The sequence below is a fragment of the Rhipicephalus microplus genome, chromosome 7 (assembly GCF_043290135.1).
Source record: "Rhipicephalus microplus isolate Deutch F79 chromosome 7, USDA_Rmic, whole genome shotgun sequence".
Taxonomy (NCBI): domain Eukaryota; kingdom Metazoa; phylum Arthropoda; class Arachnida; order Ixodida; family Ixodidae; genus Rhipicephalus; species Rhipicephalus microplus.
In genome coordinates this window covers 3,204,304-3,230,835 of record NC_134706.1, presented here as the reverse complement: position 1 = coordinate 3,230,835, position 26,532 = coordinate 3,204,304, and the positions used below count along the sequence as shown (strand labels likewise).

At 41.4% G+C, this 26,532-nt stretch overlaps 2 protein-coding genes across 3 annotated transcripts; one reads left to right on the top strand and one right to left on the bottom strand.

Moving 5' to 3' along the window:
* Positions 1-1,107: 1,107 nt before the first annotated feature.
* On the bottom strand, positions 1,108-5,461 carry Phf5a (PHD finger protein 5a). Of its 2 annotated transcripts, none has more exons than XM_075868485.1 (4): positions 5,294-5,461; positions 3,858-3,881; positions 2,675-2,841; positions 1,108-1,362 (listed from the first exon to the last, which is right to left on the bottom strand). In XM_075868485.1, exons 1-4 carry the CDS (start codon positions 5,370-5,372, stop codon positions 1,273-1,275), a joined length of 360 nt encoding a protein of 119 aa, XP_075724600.1. In that variant the 5' UTR covers positions 5,373-5,461; the 3' UTR covers positions 1,108-1,272. The 2 variants fall into 2 exon arrangements, with proteins under 2 accessions (XP_075724600.1, XP_037287050.1); XM_037431153.2 differs by lacking the exon at positions 5,294-5,461 and adding an exon at positions 3,986-4,111.
* Positions 4,694-26,026, top strand: pths (probable ATP-dependent RNA helicase DDX47). The gene is made up of 11 exons (XM_037430737.2): positions 4,694-4,851; positions 5,031-5,124; positions 6,628-6,816; positions 10,434-10,505; positions 11,466-11,656; positions 14,576-14,692; positions 17,186-17,332; positions 19,102-19,178; positions 21,220-21,351; positions 23,353-23,482; positions 25,838-26,026. The coding sequence occupies exons 1-11, from the start codon at positions 4,762-4,764 to the stop codon at positions 25,994-25,996; spliced, it is 1,398 nt and encodes a 465-aa protein (XP_037286634.2). The 5' UTR covers positions 4,694-4,761; the 3' UTR covers positions 25,997-26,026.
* Positions 26,027-26,532: the final 506 nt, after the last annotated feature.

Here is a 26,532-nt window from a genome sequence, read left to right as displayed (position 1 = left end):
AGTCACCATGGAATGAATTCACTGGAAGAGCTTAGTGCCTTACTAATTCAACGCCGCAAAAATTTCAAGAATCTGTCCAGTGCGAGTGGAGTTACAAAGGTTCATCGCATGCTGCAATGGCATTCGCTCTTATTCTCATCCTGTTGAAAGCGCTGGAAGCTAAGCAGGGAGGGATGGCAGGGCCAGGGAAAAACTTCACCTGTGCTTAGTGACCTTGAGCACTTTTTTTTTCTTCTTTCTTTGAGTGGGCGTTTTTTTTTTTTTCAGTGTGATCGCGCACGCAAGCGTGGAGAAGTAGCGGCCTTTTGGGGCGATCTCTGTAACGAGCAAGCGCGCCATGTTCAAATCTTCCAATGGCTGATAGATGGGTCGTTAACGTGTGATTTTTGGGCGTGTAACGTAATTTTTTGAGAGTAGAGAAAGCAATCTTTAGCTTACATTGATCATTTATTGTGAATTCCAGGCCGCATGCTGTGCTATAATATTTGGCTCACGTGTTGTCGGGAGCCTCTACTACTGATCGGCAGCGCTTTCTGGCCATGCTAAAAAAGTGTTGCAGGGCCCCTTTAAGGTCACTGATTCAGACAAGGCATCAATTTTTTCAGTATTGCCACTGGTATGCACACTTTCTTGAGATAACCACATCCTGGCGTGTAGAATTCAGTCTACGAAGATGATGTTGGTTGTTATCTACACATTTGAATTGCAAATACATCGATATGGCCCCAACTAATGACAGTGGAAATGAAAGTGTGAGGGTTGCTTAGCCTTAAATTTTCCCAGTTCAATTCAAGAGTATTGTACACTGGTGTCATATAGAAGAGTGTCCCAAGAATTGGAAGGGGCTATAAATTAGTCATAGGCCTAGACACATTTCGCCCCTTTACTAGACACACATTCTACAAAAAAGTGTTTATTATAACTGCTGACATCTCGAAACTTCAGACAATCATGTCGCCTAATGTTGCTCTGGCCCTGAGAAACAAACACCACAATGCTAGTTGATATGTTGGTCTCGAGTTATCTTTGAGTACTTCTGATCATTCAAATTCTGAGGTCCTCTCATTTACAGTCCATAGCCTTGGACTAGAAGACAGACAGGCTGCAGAATGTTTGGAAATATTTAATTGGAATCAAACATTTGAAAATAGAACACCAAATGATAAACTTGAGAGCCCAGGAAATCTTGCTTACGACAGGGTGGCTAGAGATGAAATGAAGATACAGACTTGAAGCCATGCCTGGGCCGGCAAGGCTTCTTCAGCCACCCTGTCACCTCTTTTTGAAGCCGTATTTTTTTCTTTCGTAGAACAAGTCAGTCTTTGAGCTGCCCAGGTTCACTATTTTTGGGCAGCCGTCTCTCTGCAGTGGAAAAAACAAATAGTGTGTTAACTGCTTGTTACAACTAAGCCAGGCAAGCTGGTGCATCCCCTAACAAACAGCAGGACAAGACTGCACCCATCTGTGCCTCCTGTTCTGCTGCAATTGTCCTACATATGGCAGCAGTGTTCTGAGCAACTAAGGAGGGACATTCCTCGTTTACCATGTCGAGGCTCTTCACACACCAAAGCCAGACAACATGCATAAAATATTTTACTGCAATTTCAAATTTCTCGTTGGCCATCATCTTGCAAGCCAGCCCCACCGAAATGGACATTACCATGACAAGGCAACACGGTTCACAGGGTTAGCAAAAAAATCGGCAGTACTTTGGGAATCGATGTTACGTGAAGCATGCAGAGGGAATGTAACTGTGTTGTAATCTTTTATTGAGCGAGAGACTACAAAATAACGCTAAAAATGTGTACGAATGTTGCATGCACAGGCATCTGTTAAACAGTCGCTTGTGTACTGTTGTGTAATGATGCTAACAGCAACATGCATATTTGCAACACCAGGTGAAGCAGTAAGCTAGTATATCTCAAGTTGCAGTCTTCAGAAGCATATTTGTATGGGAACACGCTTTCTTAAATAAGTAAAGTTTGAGTTGGCACTTGTGCTGCCTATCTATCTTTTGTTTTATGTTTTATGTGCAACCCATTCGGTGTTATGCATTCGTTGATTATTTTTAAAAAATGTTGCAGGGGCTCTAAAATGGACACTGAAGAGAAACGATGAGTTGTTTTAGATTCATAGACTGCACTCTGAGAACTTCAATGTCCCTAGTTTAACTGTCATAAGTTCATTATTAGCAGATAAAATCAAGGCTGAAGTTCAATTTTTAGGTTTCACGCCGCAAGCACCACATGTGATGTAAAAAACTCCACAATTTATTATTTGGCATTTTTGTGACACCGGCACGATGAAATTTTTTTTAAAACAGCGTATGCTAAACCGATGGCCCCTACAGACTACAATGTACTTCAATATTATTTATCAGAAGCTATGTAGGACCCAGCAGACGGCTTAAAAAATGGACGACGTCACAGTGTTTGGTGCGGGAATCTAAAGGTGGTGTCTCCAATCACAGTTTTTTTTGCACATTTTCTTGCTTACCAAGTGTCGTGTCACCATAAGAATGGTGTTTTCATGATTGTGAAATTGTAATTTACTAATATGCAAAAAAATAGTTTTGCTTTTTAGTGTCCCTTTGAGTGTTAATGCCGTCCACTGCCACGCTTGAAATGGTCACCATTTCAAGCGTGGCAGTGGCTTAGCCGAACGTCCCACTTACGTCTTTCTCCTGGATGGTGCACTCCTTGCAGTAGTAGGCGTCCGAGACGCCAGGGCCTCCGCAGATGACGCAGCGGCCCTGGTACGAGCCGTAGTTGCACTCGTCGCAGATTCGAACCAGGGTGCACGGCCGCACATAGGAATCGCAGATGACGCACTTGCCGTCACCTGCCCAAAGCAAGAAGAGAGCAGGGTGAACGAAGGTTTCGAACTAGACGAGAAACACGAAAAGAAAGGGGCAAGGCACGTGGCGCATCATTTCGTTTGGCTGTTCACAGGATTATGCTGCTTTTGCACTTCCATTTTGTCAAAATGTAATGCACTTAATTATTCATATTCATACAACATAAACATCCCTTCACATGTATTTGCTCGTTTTAGACTTTTATGATGTGCATGCTTTTCTTGTCTTTCGCTTTATAACAATTTTCTACGTAATGGCTCAATTACTGGCCTACCTGGCTATATTATAATGATGTCTGAGGTTTCACACCCAAAAACCACAGTGCGATTATGAAGGATGCCACACTGAAGGGCTCCGGAAATGTCGGCCACCTGGTGTTCTTAAACGAGCACCGACAGCGCGCGGACTAATTTCGCCTACACCGAAATGCCGCGGCCTAGATCGAACCCGTGACCTTCGAGTCGGTGATGAGCACCCCTGATACACAAAAGGTACACAGCACTGCTTGCTGTGTATGGCAAGACGATGTTGCGTAGAGCTTATTGCCGATTTTTTTTTTATTGTAGTTCATTTACCACAAGTTTGTCTAGGTTTTGCAAGCTTCAGTGCCAGCAAGTAGTTCAAACGACATGATTGCGTGCTTCGCGACCATGCGTGCTACGACACTGCGAACAGGTACGCAAGCATGCAGGTACGCAAGCAGGTACTACAAGATCAGACGGGGGAGTATTGCACCCAAGTTGTACTTATTCGCGCGCGTTTTCTTTTCAAGGAGAGGACGCGGATATGCGCAAATAAATCGCCGTCGCCAAAGCATCTCTGGCTTCAAAGGCAAGTTTAGCGAAGACATACAACCTATCCCTCAGAAATATGCGTCAGAAATGATTTCCCATAACTGCCTTCCACGAATCCTGCCGGTCCCTTTACACTCTTCTTAACGTCGCTCGAACGAAAGGCTGCTCTTCTCAAAATGTCAAACGTTGAGGGATCGTTCACTCACATTTCTCGCAGAGACGTCCGATGGCTGCAAATACAAAAAAAGAAATGAATGTTAGAAAGCCCTGCCATCAAGCAGTTGCTTGTCGCCCTGTTAGTGCGTTAAGATGGGCTATCACACATCGTTCTTACCGACGCCGGCCTGTTTTCGGCAGAAAATCAAGTCCGGATGATGCTTCGCCATGATAGAAACTGAGTCTGTCTTGATGTGGATTGGATACGATTGCGACTCACTTACATTATTTATGGTACATTTGACGGATCGTTTCTGAGCGCTCCGGAGGCTTTAAAAATGTACATATTGTCAGTGTGTAAACACTGACAATAAAATAAGGAGGCAAATGTATAATCACAAAAAGAAGTACATATTCTGCTTATTCTTTTGTTTTTATTGTAGAGTCTTAAAGCTGCTGAATTCGCTGTCAGAGCCATGTCAAAGCACTCGCAAACAACCAAACAAATTTGCTGTTAGATAAATTCATAAAGTTAGTATAATAATTATATATATTATAGTAATATTTTATAAAGTTTGTATATTCCTTAATGGATAATTTATGTTTGCTGTTTACTGTGTTTGTGCTATAAAAACTTGCTTCTATTTTGTTCAACTAAATATAAAAGTAATTATTTTTAAATTTGAACGCTTCACTTATAACGTTTTTAAAAAGTTTAAAACTTTTAAGATCTACAATGCTCAAAAAACATCAACCGTGAAGAAAAAAAATGCTGTAAAACGATTCGCCTAAATTGTATGTTTAAAACGTGTAATATCTAGCTATAACGCATTTTTTTTTTACTTGATACACATGCGAAAACACACTTCCTCCGTGCTAAAACATCTCAATGAGGTCATAGGTAAAGCAGCCGTTTCCAAAGCCAAGATACTCCACAAGTCTTTTCAAACTAGTATGGCAGCGCCCGAGGAGCCCGAAAGCTCGACTGAAGCAAAAGTAGAAAATGAAGAGAAATCCGAAGAAAACGTTACTTTCAAGTCATTGGTAAGAGAAACTAGAATTTTCGGTGGAGGCACTGTAGGAAGCCTCGGCATTTTTATTACCTGCTGGTGTGTGCGTGACATGACGCATGTTTGTGCACGTCTCGAAACACACGCAGTGATCTTTCGATTCCACATCTTATTTCACACTTCTCTGTTCTATTTCGCTCTAAATTGTCACAGGGTGTCGTGGACGTACTCTGCGAAGCTTGCGAACAGCTCAAGTGGAAGGCCCCCACAAAAATTCAGCGAGAAGCCTTGCCAGTCGCATTGCAAGGCAAGTATCTGCCGTTATACATTCCGTGCAACCGGTCGGCTAGTTGACAATTTTGACCGTTTCGTAGGTTCCGATTATCGAGGAAGCTGCCCGAAAAACGTGGACGAAGCGAAAGAATAACAGCGCGTCCATGTTTTTTGCGCGGTTTCCTTGGTAATAGAATACTTACTCGCCAAACAGTCCATTCTTTCAACGTATGTTCGGAGTTGCTCGTTGCAGCCGCAGTTGAAACGAGTAGCCGTGACCATTGAGTTTTATGTTAGTGCAGTAGAGCGATGTCTAAAGCTAGTGCCTACAGGAGCGGCAACGCATGACGTCTCAGCCAGCACGGATTTGCCTAAAAAAGCTTCCCTCCTTTGGGCTCTGTGGTCCGCAGCCTATTTGTCGCAAGACAAAGTGGCGGAAGTTTCGCAGTCCCACTTCGCCATCCTGACCCTTTTGTGCTTCGCAATGCGTAACTCTTTTACAGAAAAGATAATCCAAAACAGACCAATAGGCGACGCCACAAGTGCGTCTGAAGTCGGGAGCACAAAGCCTAGGCAAATCCATGTTCTGGAAACACGCTTCATGACTCGAACTCAAAAAACGTCACTTGGGCACTTGTAGCGAAGACTGATGGTTCGTCACATACAAATAAGTTGGAAACGGGAAGACACCTTCACTCGCAGACAAATTAGGAAGTGGTTTTGTAAACCTGAATGAAGACATAAACAAAGGTTAATGCATTACCGCAATGTTTTCTTTTTATATCTGTTTGGCACTCAGTGTTTCAATTAACTGTGTATCATCACGTTGTACATTGTAGCCATGTTTATACTACTGCTTTTCTTAGTGTTGTGACAATAACCGTTTTTAATGCATAACAATCAATTTTGACATTTCTTTTCACTAAACATATAAAATTTCTATTTTGTCTGTAAATGCCATGTGTTTGGGGATGTTATTCAACATGTTCAATTTTTTTTTGCAGTTGCATTGAATAAGTGCATTGTATTTGTGTATATGCTGCATGTGTGTTCATAAGCTCTGTTTAGTACTGCGTCTGCCATAAGAGGGCATTCAGGCTTTTTGCAGTGATTTTGGTCCTGCTTTTTGCCTGATGAAGCTCAGCAATTTTGAAGTAAAATAAAAACATACCTGATGGTCAACCCATCATTCCCACGATGGCGGAATGATGGCAACGCCACAGTTCCATCTAGTGAATGCTGTAGGAAACTGGTCGAGACGACGCATGCCACTCTTGTAGCTAATTGGTGACGGAAAACACATGCAACTCCAGCTCAATAAGCTCTTCCAGTGAATTCATTTCATGGTTACTTGAAAAAGTGTTTCAGGGCCCTTTTAATGTTTGTACAAATGCCTAGCAAGTCATGCTTATAATCTTTTCGCGAATGTTGTACCAGCTTGCCTGTTTTTGTAGTTATGCTTATCGGTCATGCGTATGATGTTTCGCTCAGCTACTATTTTTTTCAAAGTGCTACACTTCTGATCAACTAACTGCAGGGCGTGATGTCATCGGTCTGGCAGAGACGGGCTCGGGCAAGACGGCATCTTTTGCATTGCCTATCCTTCAAGCACTGCTGGAGACTCCGCAGCGTCTCTTCGCTCTCGTCCTGACACCTACACGGGAGCTGGCATTCCAGATCTCCGAGCAGTTCGAAGCTCTCGGTGCCAGCATCGGCGTCAAGAGCGGTGGGTGTTACACAACGCTTGGTAGAGGGCACTGTTTTGAAGTGGCCCTCGATGTTGTAGCAGTAGATGCACTTACGTGCACACGTAATAGTGCACAGGGCAATCATATGTGAGGGGCGAATAGTCTATATGTTCATATAAATTTGTTCCTTGTCAACGAGAAATTTACAGAAATTCTTCTGAAAGAAAAAAGTGCACTGACATCACACTGGTTAATAATGTAGGTTTTCTTGGGGTTTGTAAGCTTCAAGCCTTGTGCTTAACCTTTTCAGGTCCATATCATTTCTTTTAGTAAAAGCAACTAGTTTTTATGAACAAAAAGTTTCAAAATGTCAAGATCCTGGGTAGCAATAAAGAAAGAATGGAACCTGAGCTTCTGAAAACATTTTTCATCTGAAAAAATGGTAGTGATTGTGTAATTCAGACGTCTGGTTTGATTTTGAGCATGACTTTTTTCAGGCACGCAGTTGATGTCAGTGGATGAATGGATGCTGTGAGCATTCCCTTTATAATGGGGCACTGACTTGGGATAGATTGCCAGTGTCCTGTCTAGTGACTGCATTTCCGGCTTCCATTGCACACGCATTGACGATACTAGTCAGATTATCGTTATTCTTTGAACGCTATTGTCAGTTACCTCGAATGGAGCCGTGAATCTATTCTGAGGCAAAACTCTGAATTCCTGTACTTCCCTCTCAATGCTAGCTCATTGATTGGCTACTTACATATGAGTTTATGCCTTTGCTTTTTTAGGTCTAGTTGAATTTGAGCTCTTACCATTCTATGGTCACTGCATCGGATCTTAACTACTTCTGCATCCTGTACAATGCCCGGGTGAGCACACAGAATGAGGTCTTATTTCATTTTTGGTTTCACCATTTGGGCTGCCCCAAGTGCACTTCCGATGAGACAAAAAATCTCATTAAAAGACTACAAACCATGCAAACCTTTAATGAACCAGACAAAATAGAGCTAGCAGAGCTTTAAACGTAGTTAATCAATAGGCGTAAGATAGCCGACATAAGAAGGTATAATAGAGATAGAATTGAGCATGTGGTAACAAGCAGGAAAAGCCTGAAAGCTGCGAAGGCAAGCTTGTGCATAGGCAAAAATCTGATGTATGCATTAAAGGACAAGGAAGGCAAAGTCACAACCAATATGGATAGTGGATAGGATAGTTGATGTGGCGGAGGAGTTCTACAGAGAGCTGTACAGAAGCCAAAACACCATCGACATCGTAACGAGCAATAATAGCCCAGATGAATTTGACATCCTACCAGTAACGTCAGGGGAAGTAATGAGAACTCTAGAAGGAATGGAAAGAAGCAAAGCCGCTGGCAACGATAACATAACTACGGAACTCCTGCAAGATGACAGAGCGATTGTGTTAGAAAAGCTGGCCACCTGATATACAAAGTGCCTTCTGACGAGTAGGGTACCAGAATCTCCGAAAAATGCCAACATCATCCTAATCCATAAGAAAGGAGACATCAAGGACTTGAAAAATTACAAGCCAATCAGTTTACTGTCTGTTCTCTGCTAACTATTTACATGAATAATAGCTACAAGAATTAGGGGGACATTAGAATTCAATTAACCAAAGGACCAAGAAGGATTTCATACAGGCTGCTCCACAATAGACCATATTCATGCTATCAATCATGTGATAGAGAAATTCATTGAATACAATCAAGCCCTATACGTAGCCTTCATAGATTATGAAAAGGCATTTGACTTTGTTGAGACATCAGCAGTCACGCAGGCACTACATAATTAGGGCATCGACAAACACCACATAAACAAACTGGAAGAAATATACAGTGGATCCACAGCCATCATAGTTACCCATAAATAATGTGACAGTATCCCTATAAACAAGGGCATCAGTTAGAGAGACACGATCTCTCCAATGTTGTTCACCACGTGTTTACAGGAAGCTTTCAGGATCGTAGATTGGGAGGAGTTAGGGATAAGAGTTAATGGAGAGTATTTTAGCAACTGCCGATTCACAGATGACATTTCTTTGATGAGTAACTCGGGGGATGAGTTAGAGCTTATGGTTACTTAATTGTACAGGGAAAGCAGAAAAATATACCTTAAAATCAATTTGCATAAAACTAAACTAATGTGCAACACTCTTTGGAGAGCCATTGGAAGTGGTAAAGGAATATGTCTATTTAACACAGGTAGTTACTGCAGAGCCGAACCGTGAGTGTGAAGTAACTTAAAGAATAAGGATGGGGTGGGTCACATTCGGCAAGCATTTTCAAATCATGAATAGTAATCTAACACTACCCCTTGAGAGGAATGTATATAACAGCTGCGTCTTGCCGATACTTACCTACGATGCAGAAACCTGGAGACTTACAAAGAGGGTTCAGTTTAAATTGAGGACGATGCAGCGAGTGTTGGAAACGAAAATGACTAGTGTAACTTTAAGAGACAAGAAGAGAGCAAAGTAGGTCAGGCAACAAGCTGCGATTAAAGACGTCACAGTTGAAATTGATTGGCAAATCGGAAGGGAGAAGCCATTGCCCTGCAGTGAGGGTAGTCAAGCTGATGATGATGATGATTTGTATCACAATGCATAACAAAAAAGTTATAACAAGAACTGCCTTCCCACTTGTTCCTTCTTGTTTTCAAAGTTGCTACAATGTCATCTGTGCCTCAGGTGAGTCTACTTCGACTGACATAGCAAAAGTACACCAAATTCTCTCCATTAAAATTTTGGGAGCTCAAGTTGTTTACTGACCCTCTAGGAAAAAGGTGCATTGTAACGAAGTTAGCTTTAGCCACCCCACCCTAGCCAAGTTGCACCATTAGTGTTTGTTGCATTTTAAATATTTGCCTTTTTGATTTACATGAAACTTCATATCCTAGCTATTCAAAAGTCATATAGAATTATTCAGTTAGGCATTATTTGGTTTGAATTCAAAATTCGAATATTTGCACACCTTTGATCAACAATTTTTTGAACACAGCATCGGCAGTTGTCGACCACAGTGGTTGTCGAAAGGCGTGCGTGGCCTTAACGTCGCACATTAAAAATTACATGAAATGTCTAACAGAGTAAAGGTATGTAGTGAAATTTCCCCCACGCCCCTTCAGATTGTTATGGGCCGGGTGGGAGACTATACTCCCCCTGTGCACACTCCCATGGACCTGACTCCCATTTTTATCATACTCACCACTTGGATCATCATAACAGTTTTCTTTGTGATGATGTCATCCTTCACTGCAGTGAAATAGTCTGAATCAGAAGATGAGTGAACTAGACAGGAGCATGATGTCAGGCAACGTCACGAGGCGATCTCTACTGGTGTCGTTTGTTCCCTACTTTCACTCGAAACAAATTTAAGAACAATTTATTACTAATTTTTTTGTGAATTTTTATTCAATAAAATGACCGCATTGTAAGGTTTGTGTCACTGTTTTAATTAACGAAAGTTGCAATCATGAAAGTATGATTATTTTCCTATTAACACATTATTACTTATTAGGTCTTCTCACTGTTTTCTATCCCCTTTTGTTTTAGTGTATGTATACTGCAAACATACTATTGCTCCTCTTTTTTTTTTATGTGTGTGAATTATTTGACTGTAATATTTTACTTGCAGCTGTGATTGTGGGGGGCATTGACATGATGACACAAGCACTAACACTGGCCAAGAAGCCTCACGTCATAATTGGTGAGTGTTCTTTTTTTTAATGCAGAACAGCTGACAGACTGCATTCCTTTAGTCTGAAATCGTGTTATGTACTGTAAATAAACATAAAAAAAAACCACTGAATCACCTGTTACACTGGAGTCGTGGGCATAAAAGCCCTCGTGCTTATGACTTCAGTACGTAGCTGTTTCAGTGGTTGTATTTTTTCTTTGTTTGATTGATTGATATGTGGGGTTTAACGTCCCAAAATCACCATACGATTATGAGGGACGCCGTGGTGTAGGCCTCAGGAAATTTCGACCATCTGGGGTTCTTTAACGTGCACCCAAATCTGAGCACACAGGCCTACAACATTTACGCCTTCATCTGAAATGCAGCTCGCCGCTGGGATTCGATCCCGCAACCTGCGGGTCAGCAGCCAAGTACATTAGCCACTAGACAACCGCGGTGGGGCAACTTTTTTTTTTTTCTTTACAAGTGAAACAGAGTTCATGTTTTTTTTCATCTCCAGTACGAAGCCTTATTCCTAACTATGCCTTCAAACAATGTATTTATTACATTATCAAAGTACAACAATAATCAAACAAAACAATCGTATAATGTGTTTAGTAGTGTGGTTCCAGCTCGTTTATCTGCATGGCAGTTACATTCTTATGACGTTTGAAGCTTTGCAAGAGCACTTTAGGAAATTATCACTCCTCTTTTGTTTTTGCATGCCTGCTTTATTTGTATGCTGTACTTTACGTCTTTTATTTGCTCATTCTTTTCTCGTTATTGTTTGGTAGCAAACCAGAAGTTCTGCTTAATTGACTATATCTCTGCCTTAGATAGAGGGTGTAACTTGTTAGAGCTCATCAAACAAACAATGCTGCACGAGTAACCTTTCTTATTCATCTCCAGTTAAGTTAGTCTGCTTAACGATCCTTTGCTGTATCCGTGTAATAACGGTTCATGTGACACTGTCTCGCTCCTTGCTCGCAGCCACCCCTGGTCGTCTGGTGGACCACCTAGAAAACACCAAGGGCTTCAACTTGAAGTCTCTCAAATACTTAGTGATGGACGAGGCTGACCGTATTCTCAACATGGACTTTGAAGAAGAGGTTGACAAGATCCTGCGAGTGATTCCACGGGAGAGGCGCACCTACCTGTACTCGGCAACCATGACAAAAAAGGTCAGCCGCTTGTCACTGCATGTAGTCAGAAACTACTGCAGGATCTCATTATGAAAGCACTATACAACTTGCATTATCTCTCTTAGTCGTATATTAAGTTACCGCATTCACTCCCATAATGAACCCAGCCCACATTTTGGTCATTGAAAAAAAATCTTTTCTTTAATGTATCTGTGCATTTTCTTTTGATGTGATAGCCAGTGCTGTTGAACATTTATCGAAAAAATACTAAATGACGCCATTATATTATAAAAAAATGATGTAATAAAAGTCAAAACATTGTTTAGCAACCATGCGAGCAGCGCGAGCACGACGTCGATTGAAATTTTAAAGTCGCCCCTTTTGCAACATAGCGCCATCTGTCAAACACAGAAAAAATCTTCAGCATAAAGCACCATGTAAGCACAGCGGTGTGAAAAAAAAGCAAAAAAAAAACACAGTGCAATTGCTTTGTTTTTTTATCGAAACCAAAGCGCAATCGCTTTGGTTTTACAATTACCCTCTTGGGAAGTCTTTGCCTTTATAACTCCCTTTACTTTTTTTCTCTCCCACATAATGAACCCTCCCCCTAATTGGCATCGTTTCTGAAAAAAAAGGTGGGCTTATTACGCGAGTAAATATGTATTTCCATTACATCTTAGTGAGGCCGATAAAGCAAATTAAATGTTTACTGTGGTAGCCTAGTAGCTAAGGCATTGTAGTGGGAAGCCTGAGGGTGTAGGTTCGATTCCCAGCTGGGCTGCAGTTTTGATGGGGCATTGACACGATTTTAAGATTTTTCTAGATTGTTACTCTAAATAAAAACACGGTTATAAAGAATGTAAAATAGAGTGTCGTAGTCCTTGGGAATGCATATATTATATTTTTAATACTGCTATCTTAAAACGGCTATGTAAGGGGAGATACTACTCGAAGACACTTTTTTTTCAATATTCGGCCTAGAGCAATGACACTTGAGGTGTTTATAGAACTTTTTATGCTGATTTCAAATATATAATTAGTTTTCTTGCAAGTTGCTTACTTTTAGCTCTGCGAAATGACAAAGTGAAAACCTTAACCCTTTTGCCCCCCCCCCCCCCCCTCTTTTCATCTCTGAACTTCCGTAATTTTTTACCATTCATAGTTCATATTGTTTGAAATAAAGTGTAGAATGCAAATAACTAAATAGGAAGCACATACAAGATATGTAATAGGCGTGAAAAATAATAGACGCAAAAAGTACATATTTCACCTATCCTAGTAAAGGTTTACATAGAATTTTTTATTATACAATAAAATACCGAAATATAAACTAGATAATTGCATTCGCCATACTTCAGAAAAAATTTGGGCAAAATTTCATGCAGATTCGAGCACTAGAAGTGCACGAAAAAGGAGGAGCACATTGAAAAAAAATGGCAAAATTTGTGTTTTGAGAAAAACGAGTTTTAAAGTCAAAATTGATTTTTTATTTATGAAAGATATCATTAAATCTGGTGAAATTTGCACGCCAAAAAAAACAATGCTTCTTGTAGTGGCCACTGCGACTAAAATACATCAGCCCCATGAGTTTGTCCCTCTCGGCTTTTTGGAGCCGACTCCTCACGGACATTTCGCTCACCGACAGGGCCATGAAACGCTTGCCAAACTTCCCCTTCATCTGGCAGAGCCTTGTGCCAACTGCAAGCTAGGAAGAAGTTCGACAGGAGTGCGAAATCCAAACTAAGTCCAGTTTCATTATATCTTGCGGCCATGTTTGTGCCACATAACGTCGTACATAATGGCAACGTCGTCCCTGCAAAGTTTTATCACTGCGAGCTCTTTCAACCTCGCAAGATTGGTGCTGACGTCATCCATTGACGCATCACGAACTTTCAGGCTGACGGGTGTGAATGACTTTTGATGCATTGGTTTTGATTTCGATGCATTCACCGCAAGTTTGGAATTGATAACAAGATGGTTTGATTTTGATGCATTGGTCGCAAGTGAAAGCCGCACAACAGCTTTAACTTGCGAGCAATGATTTTTTCCTTCATAACGGAGATAATTACATGAGAAAAAGCATTGTTCAGCTGCGCTGCTCGACAAGACATGACCCCACAAATGGGCTTCACAGCACATACAGATGTGCAACGACCAATGGCGGTCCCTGATCTGTACCACGCGATAAGCCAGTCGTGGCACTCGAAAAAACGCACAGAAGCGTGCTTCTTTTTATTATTTTTTTGTGCCACATCAGCGAGGGAAACTGTTGTTGCTTGAAGAGTGAGGCTCGACTCTTCGGCTGATGCGATCAACAATGGCGAGTGGCGGCGCATTATCAGCGGCTAAGTGCTCGAAGACTGCACACTTTGGATCTTTTAACAGGCACCTTGTGCTCTTTAGATGCAATTTTAAAGCATTTCCAGCTAAGTCTGGACCAGTATATTTTTTTTTTATAACAGTAGAGGTACTAATCTTATCAAAACAGGCAAAAATAAATATCGGTAATTTTGAAAAAAAAAACTCGTGTTTTTCGACCCGCATCTCTCCTTAAGTTCTGGTATCAAGGGTGCAGCTTCGCAGTGACACGTCAACACAATTTTGACATCATTAAACGTCTAAAACTCGCCACATTACAGCAACAGCTGTCGGTTTGCTCTCAGTTGCATGTGGTTCATACAAGCAGCGATTTTGGAGATTTAGCGTGCGTGCAGAAGGCAACTGCGTTGACTTGTGGTAATTATGTTCATTACGGTGGGGTTGGCTTGCAGAAACTGGGTAAAGAAAATTTAAAATCGAAGTAAAATACTTTATATGTTTTGTCTGGGTGTGGTGTGTGGAGAGTGTTGATAGTGAATTCCATGAAAAAAATGTCCCTGCTAGGGTGCCTGAAAATCATGTCCGTACTTCTTTAACTACAATCCATTGTCATTGATGCACAACCTTACAACATTGCAGGTACAAAAACTGCAGCGTGCATCGTTGCGAGACCCGGTCAAGGTCGAAGTCTCCTCTAAATATCAGACCGTGGAGAAGCTGATGCAGTACTACCTGTTCATACCAGCAAAATTCAAGGTACGATTTTGTCTTGCTTGCATCCATTCTGCAGACATAGGTACATTGAAACCTCACTAGGCCACATGGAGAATCTGTGAAGGTTCATGGACTCATCACAGCATTGTCATTACTATTATTCCCATTGATGGTTATAGCAATGTGAAGTTGAATGCTTGTTTTTCCTTTTTTTTTTGCATTACATTTTTGCTGGGTCAAACAATGTACGAGAGTCACCCAGTTCAAAGATGCTGTAAACAAAATGTTACACCTTAATTAACAAAAAAAAAGAGGTAGATAGATTGAAGGGGTGGTGCCACCATATTTGTGGCTTGCACGTTCTTTGCTGCAAATGTCCCTTATAGCTCCAAGATGCATGATGAAGACGCTAAGGTTGATTTATTCTTGCTGAATAAATTATTAACACCTTACTGATATAGACATTTTCAGTTTTGGTTTCTGGGTACCGATTTTGGCTGTGACATAGCAGTGTAGCCAGCTTAGCCTTGCGACCACACACGGCTGTAGCGCACATTATGCTGATTATTGTCTGCTCTCGCACACATGCGCCGCACAAGCACCTGTAAAACAAACGCACCGACAGTTGCCATGGCTGGCTGCAGCAGCCACAATGCATTCTCCGTAAGTACGTGATGGAGGTCACTCACCTCACAACTACAGGCACAGAGGAGCGGGGGCATGCAATGTCAAGCCCATACATTGACTTAATAGAGAAGGGGAGCGATGCGATGAACCTTCATCTCCCCTGAAGAGGAAACCTGCTCATATCATCGCTCACTACAGATCGGGTGTGATATCGCTACAACTTTCATTGCCATTCCTACAGAGCTACGTCAGTGCTTGGCGCACTTGCAATGGGCTTCGGCCGGAAGAATGAGCATTTGAGTACACTTTGGAAGTGAATTAAAAATGTTCTAAGTGTTTGCTTATTTTGAACATTCGTGTGAAGTGTCCTTCTTACAGAGGAAACCCATAAAAATCTTGTTATAGCCTGAAAATTTGATGGGACTCCCTTTTAAGTCCTTGTTTGCTTTATTAGATATAGCTAATGAAATCAACAAACTTGAGGAAGAGAACGAAACTGTAGGAGACATTATTTTTAGTCTTTCACTGTAGTGTAGTAATAGGATATGAATGAAAAACAAACCAAAGGGGACAAGAAAACAAGAAGTTCTTGCTGCTGGCAAGAACTGGACCTGCAATTTTCAGATAATATGTCTGATGCCATACCAATTGGTCTGTGGTAGCAGTTATGCCCTCATTCTTTCTATCACGTCTTTCTGTACATTAAACCTGGGAGTGTTAGTCAGTGGCACTCCTAGCCAAGACGGCGAGTGTGAAACTTTTTTTTTTGACAATTAAGGAGATACCTATGTCACTAAGTAATGCGTACATTTATTGTAAACTGATGGTTAGGTTGGATTTAAAAATTCGATGCATGCAAGCATATTTAGTTTCTACTTGCATTGCTGTCTTTAATGTGGAGAGAAGTAGCAGAGAGATTTCAGCTTTAAAGGGGTCCTGCGACACTTTTTTAGCATAGTCACAAAAGCTGCCGATCGGTAGTCAAGGCTCCCTAGAACATGCGAGCCACGCATCATAGCACAGCATGTAGCCTTGACTTTATAGTTCTGGATTCTCAAGGTGAGCTCTCTCCTTCTTGGAAAATGATGCCCAGGTTACTGTGCCACATACCCAAAGCTGCTGACTGATTTGAGTATTGTGAGTTCTATAGTTACCGTGGCTGCCACATGATGCCACCAGGTTCCTGCTCGTACGATCATGCTGAAAGTAAGTTGTGCTCTCAAAGGAAAACAAGAAAAGACTGTGCTCAATGTCGGGACATGCACTGACAAAGAGACGCATTTTCTTTCCCCCTTGTCATCCTGCTCCCTGCGTAGCTGTACACTTGAATACCTGTAATACTCTCAAACCTCATTATAACAAAGTTGTATCTCACACGAAAATAAGTTCATTATATCCGAAAATTTGTTATGAAAGTACATTCCTCACACAATATCTTTTCTAAGATGATTTTGCATTAATTTTGCTACAACCAATATTTTTTTATACCGGGGTTCATTATATCGAAGTTTGGGTGTACCTGTAGCCCCACTGCACTCAAGTCACGATATAACGAACCCAAATATAACAAAATATCGGTTATGACAGTTATATCGGTTATCGGTTATATCGGTTATGAAGTGAATGAAAAGTAGTCTTGCAATATAGTATAAGGAATATATTTTTATAACGAATTTTCATGTATAACAAATCTGTTTTTGCACAAGATGCAACTATGTTGCAATGATGTTTGAGTGTAATACTTGATCAATTCCGAAAATGTTTGCAGCATGTGATTCATTAGCGTCACGTGCTAATGGTGAGTCAATTCTATTATCAGTCAGATAAGTGTTACAGGGCACTTTTAAGTGCTTGCCTGTTTTACATAGTATTAATGCCAGCCCTTTAATGGAAGCATTATGCATGCAGGATGTGTACCTTGTTCACCTCCTGAACGAGCTGGCTGGGAACTCGTTCATGGTGTTCTGCAGCACCTGCAGCAACACACAGCGCACGGCTCTGCTGCTGCGAAATTTGGGCTTCACAGCTATACCACTCCACGGACAGATGGGACAGGTGAGTCACATGACAAACATATGCTGGTCATGATGTATTCTGCTAGTTTGTTTATGTTTGATTCAAATGCTTACAATGAAGACATTAACAAAAAAAAAGAAATGCTGACACTGGAAAAAGCGCAGTGGTGGGAATCCTTAAAAATTGCGAGGGAGGACAAATGCCATGGGAGCCATTTTGTATGTATGTAAAAATTTAAATTATTTTTAAAATAAAATTAGGCGACAAGCATAGCTTCCCAGCTCACGCGAATGCATTGTTCTTTTGTGTCCGGGCTGAAACCAGTCTAGCGGCAGTTGTGATTTCAAGTTTCTTATGACGGAACACAAGCACAGACTAAAACATAAACAGTAATTAAATAAACTGAATGCACTGCATTTAACTGTCAAGCAAGTATGGGATTCAATTATGTTATTCAAGTGTGTGGTATCAAGTGCCTTGGTGTTGTGTGAATTCGACACAGTTCAGGTAAACAGCCCATCATAATTTGCACCTGAAGATTTTTCATTTCTCGTGCTTGTTCACTGTGTAAAATTGGTAAATGCTAACTACAGTTTAAATGAGCACATTTGTTTGCTTTTGTTTTGGGTGAAAATAATGAGATATTTCGCAGAGACACAGGTGCAACCAAGTCTTCTAGAGTACTTCTGGCTCTAGGTCACTGTATCTTTTTTAATGCGACATCCTTGAAGAGCTCGTATTGCAGAAGTTTTAATGTCAGTGTGGACATTGTTGGTCTTGAGGGGAAAATTGCCATCACCAAAAAAGTGAGAAAGATGCAAATCAAATAAATAATAAGAAGTTTGGCCCGAGGGAGAATCGGACCGCCTGTGGGGCGAGCAGGTGTTTTGTCACAGAGCTACGCTGTTGCATTTTTTTCCAAAGCTCTTTCAAGCATTATGAGTGTCATGTGAGAGTGAACTACTGGGCATGTTTATGTTGCACTATTCGAAATGAAAGGCACAAAGATGACAGAGAAAAGGGGACACTTACACACGTGGGCACCCTGTCTGTATGTCTCTTCTCTTTTGTCTTCTGTACGCCTTTTCTTTCGAATCATGAATGTCAAATTGTGGAAGGAGTGTCATTACTGATTGCGTGGCAGAAGCATAGATCACACCAGGCGTCAAAACATGTGGATTATGCAATGAGTAGGTGTTTTAAAGGCCCACCCATTACAAAGCACGCCTACCTATTTAATCATCATCATTGGCAAAAACCATCAACAAAGAAGCTCAACGTGTAGTGGGCCCCTTGGTGATTCGCAAAAGAAGAAAAGAATGGAGGTGCAGTGGGCATCGGCAACTGTACTTGCAGACAACATTCTAGGGTAGTTTGATGGCCAATGTTAGGTGCACAGTTGTTCGTTTTTTCATGGCACAATTGAGGCATGCACCGAGGAATGAAGCTAGACTAGTAATGCAAATGGCAAATGCTCACAGGACCCGCTTATGCTGTCACATTTTACCTTTTAATGCAAAAGTCATCTCCTGCCAGTTTTTTATTCCACACAATAGAGTGTCTTTTTTTTTTCTGTACTCTGGAATAATTGGGATCTACAAGCTTGAAATATCATTTATGAACAATAGTTACAACATATGTTTGGTTCACATGCTTGAAATCTAACACCTTTTTTAAAAAATGTTTCTTATTAGGATCTTTGATTAATTCTGTTGAATTATAAAAAGTGTCTTAAGTACATTGCATTGTTCAAAGCATTCTATAATAAACTTGAAATGATTCTTTCCATTTGCTTGCATCCAAACCAGGCAAAGCGTCTGGGTGCCCTCACAAAGTTCAAGTCGAAGAACAGGTCCATACTGATTGCCACTGATGTTGCAAGCAGGTTTGTCTTTTTTTCTTTGTTCTATTGGCACTTCAGAAAATTCTTACTATTAGAAACTATTTATATTTAGTGGTAAAAGACATTTATTGATATGATTTACAATATATTGTAATGCTTTCCTTGTCATCTTGGTATTGATTTCTTCATCTTTTAGTTAATGTTGAGCATTTTTTTTAAAGGTCTGTGTAACACCTCTAAGTATACTAAAGACTTAAAATTCTGCTATTTAAGTTTGGATTGTGTAAACATTCAAACTTTTGAGTAATTTTGTAATAATTTGTGCTATTTGATACGATTTGCACTCGAATTTGACTATTCGAGGTAATCAAGCTTCAACTCAAGCTGTAAGATTGCCGAAACTATGATGCCTCTCAGTCTTTTACCAGGCATTTTGGTGCGTGCCCAGGGTCTCGTGATTATGTTTGGTACCTGCTGCGGATCCTCCTTAAGTATGTACCAATCACCAATCTCAAATTTGCGTCTCTTGGTGAGCATTGTCGATACCAGCAAAGCGCCCAATAGATTGCATGGAGTGTTTAGAAACGATGACATGAAACCCCAAAAGATGTGGTGGAACATGTGGCGGATGACTTGTTCAGTCTTCCCTGGTGCATGTGCGAGCATAAGCGACGCGCACATGCACTCTCGAATTTCCATCGATACACAGCATCTGCTACCGCGTGAGGTCGATCGTGCCTAGTTGTGTGCGGCACATCGTCAACCAAGCTGGCACCGTCACTGCATTGGCATGTGCTGTGCTGTACGCTCGTATTTGTCATGTAGTGTTCTAGATGCCCACTCCCTTCCTGACCACATGAGGGGTGGTCAATGTGAGCCGCTCAACTTTATGAAGGCACAGGTCTGGGCTGTGCACTTAGTGGTCTTGCACAAAGAGGCAACATGAACGGCGATGGGGCGTTTGGGCGACAATGCATACCACTGTGCTAGGCCACGTGCACTACTAAGCAGTTAGCTGAAAATGTTTTGTGAAGGGTTGCTCAGGGATTAAGTGGTACTGTTGCATTTGCGGCCTGTCGCCATCACACCTCTGTGCATTTACGTACTCTGCTTCTTCGTGAAGATATCACAGCACAGCGCTATGACAGTGGCCCCCTTCAGGTTCTTCATGTGCTTCACCCCATCACAATATGGCATTACGATAAAGCTGCTTTTCGGACTCTGCTAAGGCCTAAAACCGATCAACTCATGCTGGTTTGAACCTACGTCATGACAGCCATGGCAGAAGTGAGGGCTTTAGTAAAGGCTGTTTCAGACCTCAAATGTGGGTCAAAAGTCCAAAAAGTCAAACAATTATTTTCAACATCTGAAATTTTTAATGTTCTTATACAGTGGCGTCTATGGGGCAGATAAGGAGCTGCCCAGACTCGAAGGCTGCATGCCCTTATCTGCCATCTCTATTGGACGTCCTTTCGACATCAGGAAAGGAGAGGATGAAAAAATAGTCTTTTCCTTTCTATTCTAATGTGTTGTCTACACCACAACTAAACACAATTAGGCCTCTGCATTGCCTCATTCTCGATTGAAAAACTAGGGAACATCACTCATCCTGCACTTCAACAACCCAGCCAAAAGAAATGCTTTCATTTCCCTATTTTTTTAGGAAATGTTTAGGGATTCAATGCAGCTTTCTTTTTCTGTAATTTTGCTTCTATGCGATATAAAATATTCAGTTTGATTTGCACTCAAACTTTAATCTATGAATTCGCATTGCACTTGAAATTTTCCTTTTCACACAGTTCTAATTTGAATCCAGCAGTGCTAGCAGAATTGTTCATGAGATGATAATTATGGTTACTACCTGTTTACAATGTATTTTGTTCCTAAGAGTTACGCAGTTGTATTTCTATTAGAATGTCATTAACATCTCAATGTTGTTGACCTTACCTTCAGTGTCCTCAAATTTTTTATGCCATTTGGCATTGAGGTGCCATAAAGAAAAAGTGTGGGCCATTGTCATTAAATTTATTTGTACAGATTACATTATCACGACGAGGCTTGTAACCCGCTAACACATTCACAGAGGTCTGGACATTCCTCACGTCGACTGTGTGGTAAACTTTGACATCCCAACCCACTCCAAAGACTACATCCATCGGGTTGGACGAACAGCTCGGGCAGGCCGTTCCGGGAAGGCCATAACATTCGTGACTCAGTGAGTATTCATGTTTTCTTGTTTTGAAAAATTTATTATGTGCATTTTTGCCTACGAGCTTCGGCCTAGAGCTTTGTATCAATGCCTGCTCATTGCGAATGCAGAAAGTGCACACACTGCAAGGAAAACATGTGTTTGGGGCTTTTTCTTTCATGCCTAAAGGGGTAGCAACACCAAATTTCAAGGGTGTAAAAAGCTTACTGTAGGCCAGGCCTCCTCTGTAGGCAGAGACACTCGGCACAAAGTGTCGGATACGGCAAAGGTTTAGAATATATTCTAACTTGCCTCCAAAGTGTGCCTAAATGTTCTTTCTTGTGATTGAGACACATCGCTAGCACAACTGGCACGTACGTGATTGTGTAGGGAGTGGAATTAAAGCTCCTATATTAGAGATACTTGCAGTGAGCGGTAACTCGCAGCTCTGCTGCATCAGGCAAGCCAAGAAAGCATAAACTCCTAACTGACACCCATTTTTTGCTCGGCATTTTTATCAAAGTAGCCCGACTTGTTCGCATCTTACAAAGTGCTTGTTGACATAAAACGAATCTGTGAAGAAAACTTTAGAGAATTTTAGACTGGTCGCATACTTTTGTGCTTTAGCATACTAAATTAGTGTAGCCGTAAACGTGAAACCTCATAGGTGGGGTCACCTGGCAGTGCTAAAATGACCCAGGCAAATGAAGAATCATCGTTGCAGAAATCTAATGTATTCTACTTTTCTGCTGATGAAAGTTCTCGGCAGCAACATAGTTCTGAATGCACTGCCTTTTTAATCATTTTACCACCGCAGTCACTAGGTAAAAACAAATAAATGCTCCTATATTTGCACTTGCACAAAGTGTGACAAGATGTCAATAATACCATTCTCCGGTAACCCAGTAACTCTGCAGAGATGTTTGCCTCTACCAAAATCATAACACGCTGATATATCTTCTATTAGAAATATTCAGTCAGTTTTCCAGGCATTCGGGCAATTTCTCGCATGTCCGTGCAAGAGCAGGCGACGCAGCAATGCATGCGTCACTGCTTTGTGGGCCCATGTGTTTAAGCTTCCTACACAGTGACGCTTCTGTCCAGCTCAGAGCACAGAAACTGAAACTGAAAGTCATTTATCTAGATAAGCCAATATCAAATTATAATATGGAAGGCACAAATTTGATGGCACCTTCCCTCTAAAAAGGGCAGAAAAGACAGAACACACGGAATCTAAATCTGTATCTGTGAGTGCTTCACGGTGTTCCATCTTTTCTTTGGGCTGTTTAATCTTTCTATTGTTGTAGTTGTTCTGCCATATTTGAAAGGGCCTGAAACACTTTTTCAAGTAACCTTGGAATGGATTCACTAAAAAGCTTATTGCCTCATGGATTCAATGCCGCAAAGTTTTTGAGAATATGTGCAGCACCAGTGGAGATATGAAGATTTGTTGCATGCTGCATTCGCATTCTTTCTTCTCTCATCCCGACAAAAGCGCTGGAAGCTAAGCAGGGAGGGATAATAGGTACAAAAAAAAATATGTCACGTGCGCCTCGTGACCTTGAGCACTTCTTTCTTTTTTTCTTCGAACGCGAGGCTCTTTCAATGTGATCACGAGCGTGCACATGGACAAGTCACGGCCTCCTGCACGATCCTTGTAAGGACCGAGCGTGCCATGTTTAAGTCAGCCAATGGATGATAGATGGGCTTTCCACGAGTGATTTTTTAGTGTTTTCCGTCATTTGTCGAGAGGAGGTAAAGCTATGTTTAGCTGACTTTTATCGTTTCTTCCGAGTTTCAGGCTGCGTGCTGTGCTATAATATTTGGCTCGCATGTTGTTGGAAGCCTCTTTTCTAACTGTGCTCAAAAAGTGTTGCAAGGACCCTCCAAAGTTTAGTTCTCCCTGCCTGTTTTATTACACTGATTGCATGGCACGACCTGTGTTATTGGTCCTTATTGAAACTATCTGTGTTGGCAATCCTTTAGAGTTTTAAACTGATGTCTTGTCATTGTGGTGGCACCACAAAGGTACGATGTGGAACTGTATCAACGCATTGAGCAGCTGATTGGCAAGAAGTTGCCCCTGTATGAGACGGTCGAGGAGGAAGTGATGTCTCTCGTCGAGCGAGTCACCGAAGCACAGCGTTTTGCCAAGATGGTGAGTTGGAACTGTTCACAGTGGGGCCACGTTTGGCAAGTTTTGCATGTGGAAAATTATAGCAAGGCTCTTTAAGATGTGTGTGCAACCACTGTCTTTATTTTTCTTATTAAAGTGCACTCATGTGCACAAATTGTTCAGTGAAGTGATCGGCTTGCATGATGGTGGCTGTTGGAATTTTCGCACCGATGATGAGTGCTGGGTAACTGCTGCAAACCGAATACTGTCACTATTCACTCTTTCATTAAGGCTCTCGTATCACAATCACATTGTATTGACTCACCATGTCCAGTGCTTGTACATGTAGATTCTCGAATTTCAGTTGGTGAAAGCTCTACATTAGCAAGCAGGAATTTCAGTTATTGTGTGAACTATCATTGACCCTCTTGTAAAAACAAATGACACAATCGCTGTATTTCATATTAGATATTTCACTCTTAAATAACAAAGTAAAGGGATCTATACCTTATAGCAGTGCTATGAGAACAATATTATCTCCTGTTCAGTTTTCACACCCTCTAAAAGATACCGTATTTACTCGCGTAATCCTCGCACTCGCATAATTCTCGCACCCCCCACATCGCCCAACAAAAATACGATTTCTTTTTTTACTCGAGTAATTTCGCACTCCCGAAAACTGCTGCAATAATGTCGTCTGCACTTTCCAGCCACTGATGATGATAGTGCACGCCATCTGGCGCCATCTATTTAGCATCAAGCATACTATTGCACAGAGATTCAATCCAAGCCAAGCCGAAGTGGCCAATGTGCGTTGCAGCGTGTTTTGCCAATGTGCGTTGCAGCAGCGTGTTTTGTATGTTGTGTCGGTAATCTTGTCACATTATGAGGCGATACTGAAGCTGTATGGCTGCTTTCAAGTTGCAAGTGATAGATCATGCACTAAACAACGGCAACAGGGCCGCCAGTAGGCCCTTCGTTGTCTACGAGTTTTGTGTTCGCTACTGGAGACGGCAGCTGAAAGCCACTAAGACGCGTTGGGCCTGCCGTGTGCCTAAAACTGGAATTGATGGTAAACTTTATTTCTTCAGAAGGAAACTGCGGACGATTCTGTTAAATAGCCATCAGCCCAATACTGACATCCCACGCTTACCTTTCGAGGGCTCCTGTTGAGCGACACTACCGCAACGTCCGCAAGTTTTGCGTACGGTATTCTGATTCTCGACTATTTGCTTCCACTTTTTGTGTGTTTAATAAATCTTGTCTTGTGTTGTATCTCTGCTTTTATTGTTGAGGTAAGTTCTAAATAGTACTTCCTAAAGCTTGCTGTAAGTTGCTGGTGTGAGAATACCGATTTGCAGCCACTTCGTTTTCTTTGTCGCTCTGTACGTTTTCGTGGAAAGTTTTCCCCGCGTAATTCTCGCACCCCACAACTTTGCATCAGTTTTCCAGCAAAAAAAGTGCGAGAATTATGCGAGTAAATATGGTATCATTAAAGGAGCCATGACACCATATTTTCACTGAAATTTGTGTTATGTCGGTTAATCATTGGATGTTCACATGAAATCTATTGATATTTCAGTGTATTTAGTAGGTAACAACTTACAATGAGCATTTTTATAAAGATGCGAGTGACCAGAGAGTCTGACAACACTGGTGCACTCGCGAGCCTTGGCGTAAAGATTTGCTTGTTTGGCGAGTGTCTCTATTCCGGCCAACTATTTCGTTTCGTGTGCAGTAAAGCTATTTGAGTTTTCTTCAGTTGGACATTGAAAATTGTGGCTGCTGAAACTTGGGTAGAAGACGGCTTCACTCAACAAAGCACATTATTTCACACACACCATGGCAAAATTGTGGTTACTGGGGGTGGGCAGAGTTTATAGCTGATGGCTTACTCAGCTTATTTTGCAATGAAATATTCCTTTACTCTTAATTTTTCATACTTATACAGGCAAAATAGACTCTCTACTTCAGTATTTCTTTGAAAACTGCAGTTTGTTGGGTGACCATGCCATGGTCCATTTAAAGCCACTCATTTTACTCACTTTTCTGGTAAAACACCCTATCTCATTTTCTATCTTGCGGAAGTTATTAGCAGTTCATTGTGAAGTGTTTTCTATGTCAACCCTGTTTGTTTTTTGCCAAAGTGAATGTCACATCACAAAGATATTGGTTGTGTGTATGTATGTTACTAAACCAACACACCTTGTCACCAGCTCTAAAGTTTTGTTAGAGAAAAAGTATATCGTTGTGTGTTTCGTTTATTGCTAGGAGTAGCTTTAGTTTGATTTTTTATCACTAAAATGAGTTAAAAACTGTGCATTTGAACAAAGGCCCTAAACACTGAATCTTGATGCGACTTCTGGTTCCTCAAACATTTTCTGTTGTACTCTGTAGGAGCTCAAGGAGCAGGAAGACAAAAAAAAGGGCGGAAAGAGGAGAAAAGCTGATGACGATGATGATGCGGATGACACTGAACAGGCACTCGGTGTTCATGATCGCATTGGCAAGAAGAACAAGAAGAATGCCGGTGGCTTCAAGAAAAGGAAAAAGTAGCTTGCATAATAAAAAACTACATCTAATCTACTGATTTGCCATTAGCAAGGATTACCCTATTTTCGAGTTTGCTAAGAACACAATTGAATAGGCAGGGCTATGAGTCTGATTGCCAAGTTTAATAGGACCCTAAAGAGGCAAACGTTTTTTTTTTTCCTTACCGTATTTACTCGTGTAATCCTCGCACTCGCACAATTCTCGCACCCCCCACATCGCCCAACAAAAATACGATTTCTTTTTTTCCTCGAGTTATTATCGCACCCCCGAAAACTGCTGCAATAATGTCGTCTGCACTTTTCAGCCACTGATGATGATAGCACACGTCATCTGGCGCCATCTCTTAAGCATTAAGCGTACGTACTATTGCACAGAGATTCAATCCAACTCAAGCCAAGCCAAAGTGGCCAGTTGGCGTTGCGGCGTGTTTTGTATGTTGCGTCCGTAACCTTGTCAAGTTATGAGGCGATACTGAAGCTGTACGGCTGCTTTCAAGTTGCAAGTGATAGATAATGCACTAAAGGACGACAACAGGGCCG

Coding starts and splice junctions, on each gene's coding strand:
- pths (XM_037430737.2), top strand. CDS start 4,762: ATGGCAGCGCCCGAGGAGCCCGAAAGCTCGACTGAAGCAAAAGTAGAA. Junction 6,817..10,433: donor CAGCATCGGCGTCAAGAGCG/GTGGGTGTTACA, acceptor TTTTACTTGCAG/CTGTGATTGTGGGGGGCATT. Junction 17,333..19,101: donor TCCACGGACAGATGGGACAG/GTGAGTCACATG, acceptor CATCCAAACCAG/GCAAAGCGTCTGGGTGCCCT.
- Phf5a (XM_075868485.1), bottom strand. CDS start 5,372: ATGGTCACGGCTACTCGTTTCAACTGCGGCTGCAACGAGCAACTCCGA. Junction 3,882..5,293: donor AAGAATGGACTGTTTGGCGA/GTAAGTATTCTA, acceptor TTGTATTTGCAG/CCATCGGACGTCTCTGCGAG. Junction 2,842..3,857: donor CGGACGTCTCTGCGAGAAAT/GTGAGTGAACGA, acceptor TGCTTTGGGCAG/GTGACGGCAAGTGCGTCATC.